The sequence below is a fragment of the Argopecten irradians genome, chromosome 8 (assembly GCF_041381155.1).
Source record: "Argopecten irradians isolate NY chromosome 8, Ai_NY, whole genome shotgun sequence".
Classification (NCBI taxonomy): domain Eukaryota; kingdom Metazoa; phylum Mollusca; class Bivalvia; order Pectinida; family Pectinidae; genus Argopecten; species Argopecten irradians.
In genome coordinates this window covers 34,388,000-34,400,356 of record NC_091141.1, presented here as the reverse complement: position 1 = coordinate 34,400,356, position 12,357 = coordinate 34,388,000, and the positions used below count along the sequence as shown (strand labels likewise).

Below are 12,357 nucleotides of genomic sequence, written 5' to 3'. Positions count from 1 at the left end.
CATAGGACATGATTGATTGTATAGTAATGGTAATTCAAAGTGATCGGGAGTGCTTCTCGGAATCTTTGACATTATCTTTCATTAAGATAACACTACAATTGACAATACTTTCTCTATCACAAAGAGACACAACACCTACAATACATAGGTAGTCTCCCAATCTGGGTATCGAAAAGAACTCCTCCACCCACTTAGCTATAGGTCGTCAAAGTAGATTATAAATGTGGTCAATATCCCCGATGCTGAAAGCGCTAAAAATGGGGAAGAAGTAATTCTAGTTTTCGGGGAAATGTGATCGGATATGGTGCGTTGCCTCGCATCTATATGGTTCAGTGAAATATCACAATTACACAGGGTTGTCAAAAGAGGACAACGGACAAGTATCGCATGGATTATGGTACTAATGTTCCATAGGATAGCACTTCTATAACATATCAAACTAAATTCGTAGTTTTTTTATATTCGTGGCTTATATTCCTACGCAGCGTCAAATGTGCCACGTAATAGGAGTGAACATATTGGTTCTGATGCTGTTGCCTTTTTATTGCAATTTAACATCGACTGAAATACACAACAGAGACTTCCTGTAAGAGTCCTCGTGATGTAAGAAGAAGAGTGATCACTAGGAACCCTGGCTACCCTCTAATTTGGTTGGGAATGAAATAACTTTGAAACCTTTAAAGATTTAATATATGAGGACTTTTCATAACGTAGACAAGTACGATGATATGCATGATGACAACAACGATGCATATGTGGTGATACTCAATAGAACTTTTAAAGAGTAAAACATCAATCTTCGTTCTCGATTTTGACTGCCCTGCAAGTAGGGCGTTAGAATTGTACCTGCTGCCCCTATTGCATGATCGTAAAAGGCGACCTCTTTCACGAACAATGGAAATTTGTCCACGAACCAATTTTATTAAAACTAGATATTACATGTAGCAACATTAATGCAATCCCTTGAAATACGTTTAAAAAATCCAAAAGGTCCCAGGGGCCTGTGCTGTGGCCAAATTAAAGATGCCCAATTGAGGTGTACGACAGGGTCCCTTTTTGATCCAAAAAAGTATCAAAATAATGTTTTATGTTCTAAAACTGTATTAATTTATGAAGAGTATACATAATTACATATTATTATCATAAATATGTATAGGCAAAATGTAACAAATACAATTTTGGCCTACATTTTTTTAAACAGAAACGGTCGAAATTTTGGGTGTTATTTTCGGCCATGTCAGTTATTAACAATGGTGATTCACTGACTTCCAGTTTGAGTGCACCAACAATATTTTCTAAAAAATTTGCTCATTTTGATTTGGCTTTGATAAAATTGGTTTGTGGGCAAATTACCATTGTTCGTGAAAGAGGTCCTTTAGAATCTTATCTTTTCTCTTCTTCTTTATCCTTCCTAATGCCTCCGTTGGCACCGTCTCAATTTTTGGTCTTGAGTTGAGCGTTTGCCTCTGTGAGGAATGCTCTGGGCTCTGTCCCCTGGCCGAGACACACCAAAGTCTATAAAAGTGGTAGTTTTTGCTCCTGCTTAGCGCTCAGCATACAGAGAATGGGACGACTGGTTCGCCCGTTGTCAGTATAATGTGACCGGGTGGAGTGTGTTGCTTGGTGTCTTCGGCGATAAGGTTCAGTGATATAGCACTATAAAAAGGGCAACAGTTCCACGTTACAAGAAGACACTAAATGAATATACCGCAGTCTCCCTAAACATACACGCAACACACAGTATCCTTACATGACCATAACTGTTAATAGGACGTTAAAATAATCAAACAAACAAACAAGCAATCTCGATTTTGACGTTTTTTGTGTAAGTAATGCATTTGTGATCTAAACCCTTTTCTTTGTAATTTATAAAACCGACGGTATGGTTTTCATATCACGTATAACTATGCCTTTTTTTGCTTTTGTCCATTAGTGGTAAATGGTATAATTTATATTATTTACTCGGGTCATTTATTACAGCATGATGATAATTACGATCATTGATTTTACTCTTTGTACTGAAATCATAAATCGTTCGTTATGATGTTATGATACTGATGTCATTCTCTTTGTTAGTTGTATTGACTTTCTGAAACACGAACAGGTCAAACATAGAACATAACAGACAAGAGTGACAAGACGAACAATAGATTGATGAGATGTACAATTAGTAGTTTGAGTGATCGTTAAAGCTCAATAGGAAACCAGACTTTACCTATTCATATCTACAGTATGCATTTTCTAGTCCATTTCAATAGACGTTATGACGTTGACATTTCTGAACATTGACAATACATCGGTTATGTTAGTGTTCAGTATTGATACATTTCATCTAAAAGCCATAAATACGCCGGGTAAAGTAGTTTCATAAAGCTTTTAAACATGAAAGAAGCATTGGACATGATTGATTGTATTGTACTGGTAATTAAGTGTGACCGATTGAGGGTGTGCTGCTCGGTATCTTTATGTTATGTATCTTTACATTATGTTTTAGTGAGATAACCCTACATTGACAATAGTTCTTTTATCACAAGGAGACACAAAAAGAACATACCCAATTCAAATATGCACTTAAATTACGCAACACATTGCATATAAGACAGGCCGTCCATGATAGGTTTCAAGTTGTATTTACATTGAGTCTGCCGACTCATCAGTTGGATACATACTTACATACACAAATGTGCATGTACATTAAAATACATTCAAATGGTAAATCCTATAATACAAACATACAGGTAGACAGTACTATGCTCGAAAGAGTATAATTAATTAATTAATAGAGATCTTTTTGAGTAAGCAGTTTCAAGGTATTTTGCTACCTTCTGTTATTCTTTTACTTTTCTTAAAAAAGTTGTATTTGTTTATACATACATGTACTTGTTGTTTTTTTGTTGTTGTTTTTTTTAACATAGAATATTAGAGTAACATGGATATTTGAAAGGGAAATGAATTTCATCTTCAACCTCCTGGTTCCGGTCGTCAAATGGGTGTTAATGTTTCAAACAGCCACACAAACCTAAGTGTATTGGTTTGATTAATTAACATCCTATTAACAGCCACTGTCATGACGGTCACCTTTGCATGCGGTGTTGATGCGTGTCTTGTGGTATTTTTGTGTTGGTCAATTAACTATAGTTCATATAGGGAAAACACATTGATGAGCATAAGTTGTTAAATTTCTATAGAAAATGACACAGATTTCGAATTAGCACTTTAACATCGTATCTAATTTGTATTTGGCTGTTGTTTGATGTCTTCGGCGGCATGCTTCACTATACACGAACACACAACACGAATATACGGCAGACTGCCAAAACATACACCCTCATTTCATACACGCAACATACCGTATACATGGCATATCGTCCTTACATGAGCCTGGTTGTTAATATGACGATAATTAATCAAACAAAGAGACACCAAGGAGCTAGAGGGTGGGGCCAAAAGCGGTCAATATGACTAAAATTTAAAAAAAAATTCCAAATATTACTTGGGTGCAATTGGCCAAAGAAAGAGTTCGCATTCTTTCATTCAGATAACCATTAAATCTCATGGACCTCTTGTTTGAAAAATGCGTTTGTTGAAAGAAAAGAAACGAACCCAATTTTCCAAAATACGTGTGACCTCAGCACGCATTAACCCCCAAATGCGTGTTTTGGGACTAAGGTTTTAAAACCTTCATATTAGGTTCATTCAATATAACTATAGGATAACTTTAAATAGTATAATATATAAACATTTATCATATAATTCAAAAGGTAACCACAGAAGATTTAAAATGAAAAATGAAATAACTTGTATACAAGCATTATAAATATGTATAATATATTGTACATTTTAAAAAATATACTTAGTGTTTCTTTAATAAGTATATTTAGTGTGGTAATGCTGTTACCCTTTTTGTATGACTATACATGTAGATTCGAATCGGTGAAAATACATGCTTAGAATTGTTACTAACACCTTAGAAATTACGGGAGATTGCTATATGCCACGATTCCGTGATTACAGTACTTGTCTGAAATACTTTTTTAAGATTAAACTTTTAGTTGAAATAGTTCTAAGAACCGTTTTTGTTTCTGAATAGGTCAACTTCCATTAATGTTTTACCTGCGTACGACATATATATTTGTAATATATATTCCTAAGAATGATCAGGGATATTTTCTTTCCATTTGCTTTCACATCTTCATTTTAAAAATGGAGGCATCAATAAAAAAATTTTAGATCATAGATGTACGGGCTTTCCATAATTCAAATCACAGTAAGTGACAGTAAGACAATAGCAAATACCCGATATAGTCCACCAAATATCAAATTGCCCGCGGGCAGGTAAGTGTACAGATTAACAACTTCCTGGTCCAGGTAATACATAACCATCACACCAAAGGCATGGCTAATTATAAATCAATATCGGGTGTATCTACTCGTATATCGATTAAAATTTGAAAGCGACCACATGGTCTGAAAAAAAAATTGGTTTGTTTTGCTTAATATCTCATTATATTCTGATCTTTTATTATATCGAAAATAAATTCTTTTTACAACATGTTGAACCTTATTTCGGTACCATAATACATTTAATCTCAATTAATTAGGTTCGCAACACACAATACAATGATCAATCATCGGTGTGTACGTACGTCAAGCATCATATATACGTCCTTGATGCTTTAACATGGATTTCTTTCATTGTACGTAAAAATTCATTTTACAGTCACAAACTTTGCAATTCACAATGTATCAATGATACAGATTACAGGAAAATATTATTAAAATTTATTTATTGCTGAACTCCTCGACAAAGAATTCGAAACTGTCTGTGTTTATTTTCTTTCATAACTGCACGAAAATGCCTGCAATAACAGCATAAATTAGAGTATTTGAAACATCGAATTTCACACTTTTCACTCAAAAGTAATCATAAAAAAATAGTTGATCCTGTGACCGTCGATATAAGCAATAACACATCAGTTATAGTACAGCTATAAGCCACGGACTATTATAATGTCACTTCTTGGTTTAGGGCTAGAAAATTAAATATGCATAATCCGGCGATCCGAAAATTTGAACTCGATATCGATGGCTTACAGGTTATTCCGGTCGCGCGTGATATGGATTGGTTTCTACACGTGCTAATAAAGCCGTTTCCAGCATAAACTGAAATTATCATTTCTAACTGCACAAATCCTTTAATGATCGACTACCTTTCCGGAACGGGTGTTAATTTTCAAAGTAAGATTTTTTTTCGCAAATTCAACTTATTAGCTTTCCGTTTTTTATTACACATATCATCAACCTCTGAATAATTTAAATAAAATAAATAAAATCTTAATTTTCATAACGCTAATCGTATTATGTTTCCCGCCGTCGTCCTAATTACCGCGCATTAGTTAAATATAACTGCGCCTGGCAAAAGCACGTAATTAATCTTCACTGCTAGCATATATTATACGAAAAATATTGCATTTGTTTGATGCTGTTACCTCATCTTAGATCATCGATATATATATTTCCTTATATTGTTATCGGTTTTAAGAAACTTTTATTTTTTCTTTCGGAAAGGAAGTGGGCCTTTGACAACTCATTGCATACATTATATATCAGTTCACTTTTCAGTTCTAGTGCAAAGATAAACATACCGATAAAGTTGTTAAATCTACTGGACAACAATATTCACGCCTTCTCAGATAGTTAGATAGAGAATATTCCAAAAACAGAAAATTTGCTTGTCTTTTCCTCGAATCCCTTTAAAGAAAGAATATAGAACGCAATATTTACTATCGTTGGCTCCTAAAGATTAAAATTAGGTCGGGTCTTTGTGCTGTAGTTTGTCATCAAATGGCTATGTAACCTTGTCAAATCCGCATGCATTGCTCCATATGAGACTGTGAATGACACAGAGAGCAAGAAGAGTGCCGATATCATCGTTAACTTGTATAGGACTGATGTCATAATAGCACCAGTACTACTTACTTAAGCAAAACCCTGTTGAACAATGGGTAGAGACCGACTGTCCTTTACATTAGTATGACATTGATTTGCTCACAATGAGTTATTCATTGAAAATAAACAGCGTCCGTCTACTTAAATGCATTGTATTTTCAATTTGTGCTGTGATGATCTCCTCATTTCTTCCTATGTACAGAATTGTATGTGACTTTTCTATTTTTTCTTGGATAATAAAGATGCTCCAACGCCGACAGAGCGTAAATGATTTCCATCATTTGAACAATAAATGATGTTTAATCGTGTAAATATTTGTCTAATTACCACAAAAATACATATCACATTATTTTTTGTACTTGCACAATCAGTACTTAATTCTATATAGGCCAGAGTACCTTGGATTTGTTTTTTGGACGTAATTAAGGTTTTTTTTTAAATATTTCATCTTGAAGTAAAATAAGAAGCTCAAGCTTTTCAATGATGGCAATGGTAATAAATATCCCTAATATTTCATCTTGAAGTAAAATTAGAAGCTCAAACTTTTCAATGATGGTAATGGTGTAAAGTAAGTAACTTTTGTAACTGAAGAAAAGTACATATTTGTCTGCTCCTGTTTTTGATAGAGAAAAAACAGCATTCGTCAGCGGTGGGGCATCTTTGAAATGTATGTCCTATTAATGGCTAGTGTCTATTCTGTGACTTCTGACTTTGATTTCATACTGAATCCTGTATCATAACACCAACACATGTAAATGAAAATGTTAAGATGTATGTATAGTGACCAAACAGGTGAACGGTATGTTGTTCTATTCTGGACTATATTAAACATTGTAAGTTATGTTGACAATCACGTTTCAGTGAGATTGCACTTTAAAAAAGGCAAAAGTTTCCACTATCACAAGAACACCACACAAATATATACCGCTTCCTCCGAACGCATACACACATTTACACACGTAACACATTTCGTACAGGTGAGCCCGTCCTAAAATTGCCTAAGCTTGTAATAGGACGCTAAACGCAATCAATGAAACCATAAACCGAGACAATAATCAATTAGTCTACCACTACCAATAGAGTACTGGAACTGTTGTTACAACACTATTAATTCATTACACTCATCAGTAGTTACTTCAATAGAGTCAATACCAACTCCTATTTAAAAACGTTCACCGTTGATGTATGTATTGCATTTCTTTCTTTCAACTTGTATAGAGTAGAATTAAAACATGCGATGGGTAGAATGGTTCAATTGTGTTCCTGAGTAAATAAGTTAATGGCATTTATGGAAACAATGTAAATATATCACCGGACTTGTTACTGAACAATGAGTCGCCGACATATGGTCCTGATAAAATGTTATAGTCGAAAATCGACGGTATTGATTTTGATACGATGACTCCTGACTGTGTTACGCAAATTATCAGAAAAAACCCATATGAAATCTATACGCTTAAAGAGTTGATTATTTTATTTACATTCTAATAAATGCAAGGTTCATTTAAAGCCGGTCTTCTCTGTTTACTATATGTTTCTGTAAATGTCTTTACACTTTGGAAGGTTGCAGTATGTTCGTGTTGGGTTTCTTATAAATCAACAGGCGAACCAGTCGTCCCATTACCTTTATGCTGAACGCTAAGAAGGAACAGAAACTGACACTTGTTTTGCCTATGGTGTATCTCGGCCAGGGGACAGACCCCAGAGCCTACCTCACAAGGGAGAGCAGTCAACTGTAGGTCAAAAGTAAAGTGGTGTCAAAGGACACGTTAGGGCTTGCATCCTACGCCCTCGATCATTGTTTAATTATATTAAGGCGGTTTTAGAAGACTCCTTTATATGTGGATATGGAGGATAGGGGTATTCTTCCCAAGGGTCACAAATGTAGTAAGACTTAACACTTCCTATCCTTAATATCAACAGAACGCGCACCTCGCACAACATACACGCAACACACCGCATACATGGGAGGCCGTCCTTACATGACCATAGCTGTTAATAGGACGTTAATTAGTCAAACACATATTATTTTTCTCTTATGCTTCGACGTTACTTGTAGCTGCAGGTAGGACGTTAGCATTGTACCTGCGGCTCCTATTACATGATCGTGAAAGGCGATTACATATATGATATTTATGTTCTCTTCTTCCTGACTATATTTGGTCTTTCTAATGTCTCCTTTGACACCACCTCTGTTGAGAGTTCACCCCTGGCCGAGACATACAAAAGTCTACAAAAGTGATAGTTTTTGCTACTGCTTAGCCCTCAACATACAGAGAGTAGACAGGCTGGTTCGCCCGTTGTCAATATAATGTGATCGGGTGTTGTGTGTCACGTGGTGTCTTCGCCATCATGTCTCGATGTGCCAGTCTGTAAATTTGAAAATGCACATGTTTTCAACATACGTATTTGCATTTAGGGTTACCGGTGTATCCAATCATAGATTCATCTGATTATGTAGTCGCTTGATACATTGTTGTAACTGTACATTTAGGGAATGCTGCCATTCCTGACTTAAATAGTTTATTTTATGAGACGCACTCAATGATGTAAATGTTTTGACAGATATAACACCACTGAGTTTCCAGGATTTCAGTTTCACGTTTCTGAGCATAATTCGGCTGACACAGCGTCTCGGATGGTGGGATATATTATGCTGGATGTCGAAGTGCCTCTTGGATATTTTGTTGATGTCTGCATCAATTAAATCAGACGTAATTTCAATTTGTGCTATGAAGTTTTCTACTTCATCATTGCTCATTTCTAACAAGTTTGTATCTGTCAAATTCAAATGGAAATTTCTATAATGTTGGTGTGGCAGTGGTGATCAATCCATTTTTTCACTGTTGTGCATTTTCTGGAATTCAAATGATAAAAGCCGCTGGTTCACAACGCTTTATTCTATTTATTTTCTTTCGTCATGATGACACTGGAGCATGCCGCCGAAGACACCAAGCCACACACCCCACCCGGTCACATTATACTGACAACGGGCGAACTAGTCGTCCTACTCCCCATATGCTGAGCGCTAAGCAGGAGCAGAAACTAACACTTTAATAGACTTTGGTGTGTCTCGGCCAGGGGACAGAACCCAGAGCCTTCCTCACAGGGGCGACCACGAACATGCCGCAGTGTCCCAAAATACACATTTCGCACTACCCATACCGCATACATGGGAGGTTGTCCTTACATGACCATGGCTGTTAATAGTGCGTTAATTAATCAAACATATCTCCATTATTTAATATTTACAACATCTAGATTGATATGAACTATAATCCAATTGTTAAATCCGTTAATAGTATTTTTGTGAATTCGTATTGAAATGGAAATCGCGAAATTTAAAGGGACAGTCACACTAATTCTGCTAAATACCTACGGAGCAAAATAGAGCATAAATGTATTGTTCTACATTCCTTATGAAACATATAACATAAAATATTGACAAAGTCCGCGTCATTGTTAAGTATTTTAATTGATACCGTTGAAATTCGGTTTATGGTTTGGTTTATTTGGTTTATTTATTTTTACGTCCTATTAACAGCCAGGGTCATGTAAGGACGTGCCAGGTTTGTTGGTGGAGGAAAGCCGGAGTACCCGGAGAAAAACCACCGACCAGCGGTCAGTACCTGGCAACTGCCCCACATGGGATTCGAACCCGCATCCCAGAGGTGGAGGGCTTGTGGTAATATGTCGGGACATCTTAACCACTCGGCCACCGCGGCCCCCCGTTGAAATTCCAAATGAAAAAGAAGATTAAGAAGGTACAAGGTACCCGAGCCCATATTATTGTAGGTCAAACAAATGAAATACATAACCACTGGGGAGTTAATGAAATGGATTTTTAGGCAAGACAATTTACCTAATAAGGTAAACACACAACTGTAAGAGCGATATGAGTAGACAAAAGTTGCATTACTCCATGAGTAAGGGCCAGGGTTCGGCATACAAGCGAGTATGAGCGTTTCACACACAATTCACCACCATGGGCTTTTCTGGCATATCACAGTAATACCAACTACAATAATAATATAATATAATTTCCATTAGAACTGGTTTTGTTTCTGATATGTGTGTATGAATTGTCCCTTTAATATACGTGAGAGAAAGTTGGTTTTCAGTATTATGATTGTTTCACACGTATTTCTCTATAAAAATTGTAATTAAAAAACACTATTTGAATGAAGCATTAGCGTGTCACATTCAGCGAAATAAACGGAATAATTATTTATTTACCATATTTTGTATATGTTAACTACAACTGCCATGCGTCCTGTCACCGACGAAAAAGTAAAATTATTGTATCCAATATTAATAGCATAACAAATGTCCCTACTTTGTAATGGTATCTGGAGTTACGTAAAATATGAAATCGATGTTAAATGATAAATATTTGATGAAGATCCTAGCTATGGAATATAGGCTTTGGCGATATGAGCGTATTGCCAGAGACCAGCCAGTATTACACTCGTTGGTATGAGAGAAAGAGAGAAAAATCAGTCCGTCCTGATCCATTGAACATCATTGCAATACAAACTAACGATGGTGTCACTATTCTTGCTGTCGGTGTCTTTCACAGTTTCGTATGGAGCAACTCATGCAGATTCGTCAAGACTACATCGCCATTTGATGACAAATTATAGCACAAGGACCCGACCTACTTTTAATTTATCGGAGCCAACGGAAGTACATATTGGGTTTAGAATTTTTTCGGTAAAGGAATTCGAGGAAAAGACAGGTAAATTTTCTGTCTTTGGGGTATTTTCATTGCATTGGATTGACTTTCAATTAGAATGGATTCCTGGAGATTATGGTGGTATTGAACGTATGTTTTTTACGCAGAATGAAATATGGAAACCAGATCTATTGTTAATGAACCCGTATGGGAAAGTTGAACCTCCAGGTTTTGGCAGCTTAAAGGTTGGGGTGTTTTATGACGGAAACGTTTCATGGGCCCCTTCGGATATGTATGAAATCATGTGTCCTGCTGACGTCACATACTATCCGTTTGATCAGCAATCCTGTACGTTCATTTTCAAAATATACATGCATTCATTATCAGAGGTGTTTGTGGTTCCAACATTTCCTTACATTAACACAGACTTTTATTCACCAAATAGCATATGGGATGTAAAATCTGCAGCATTTGCTATCGCATCCCATGGTGATACTCAACAAATGAAATTAAATATTGTTATTAACAGACGACCAATGTTTCGAGTTATAAACACGATAGTACCATTCTGTGTTTTGGGACTTTTGAACATCATGGTGTTTCTACTTCCGGCTGAGTCTGGCGAGCGTGTTGGGTTTTCTGTAACCGTTCTGCTGGCTATTGCTGTGTTTATGACTATAGTAGCGGACACTTTACCCGATACAAGCGAGCCCTCAGTTCCTCGTTTTTGTTACTTATTGACAGCTGATCTTGGCATCAATATGCTTGTGACAATGTCAACGATATTGATATTAAAATTTCACCATAAACCACAACATGAGACAATTCCATTTTGGCTTGTACATATAATATGTAAATGTGCGTGTCAAAATGTGAAAACACAAAAAGGAGACATAAAGAAAAAGGAGAATATTGACTTTAACAACGAAAACATTCGTTCGGAGCCAGCAGCGTCTATCATATGTGTGAACGCTCCAACCGAGACGGATATGGACGGGAGATCCGACTACAGTCACGAAGAAAACGGACGGACAGTAATGAACCAAGTGATAACATGGCAGGATTTCGCAAAGTATCTTGAAAATATCTTCTTTATTTTCTTCATTGTTCTTTATGTAACAAGTAAGGTTGTCGCCTTTTTTGTGCTGTCTTAGAACACATGAATATTGCTGTTTAGTAGATTTAACAACAACCGTTGCGAAAATTTACAAAATAATCAACCTCGTTTTACTTTCTTACTTTAAAAATTAACAGCCGTTTCGGAAAGGCTGTAGATCTGTAATCGGTAAGAATACAACATCCTAGCCAATAAATGATCTCGTAACAGATGTGTAAAGTTACCTGGACTAATTAAGTCTTAAGATATTTATACTATCCAAATCTCTATCGAAGTATTAGTAAATCTTTTCGCATTTCATGTTTGTTTGGATTTTTTGGGGAAAGCATCATCATTTTATAACGTAGGCTTCGAGTTACTAAGTTGATAAATTTGATATTGATGCTCAATAAACGCAATATCTTATAATACACAAAAATATGATATATTTTGTGGCGAAATAAACAATTAGCTAATGTATTCGATAGGACATCTTTAGATAATTCCTTTAAAATTATATGTGCCGTAACTGGATGTAAATTTTGAAATTCTATTTTTTCTTCGGTGATCTATTGAAATTGATGAATTAAGCTGTAAAAATCATTTAAATGAACCTACAATAATGTATGATGCCTTA

General features: G+C 35.8%; 1 protein-coding gene across 1 annotated transcript; it reads left to right on the top strand.

The window, feature by feature from the left end:
• Positions 1–10,422: 10,422 nt before the first annotated feature.
• LOC138328928 (acetylcholine receptor subunit beta-like) lies at positions 10,423–12,054 on the top strand. Its single transcript, XM_069275640.1, has one exon. The coding sequence runs from the start codon at positions 10,492–10,494 to the stop codon at positions 11,776–11,778; it is 1,287 nt and encodes a 428-aa protein (XP_069131741.1). The 5' UTR covers positions 10,423–10,491; the 3' UTR covers positions 11,779–12,054.
• Positions 12,055–12,357: the final 303 nt, after the last annotated feature.

Excerpts from the sequence above, each read along its gene's own strand:
- LOC138328928 (XM_069275640.1), top strand. The coding sequence starts at position 10,492 with ATGGTGTCACTATTCTTGCTGTCGGTGTCTTTCACAGTTTCGTATGGA.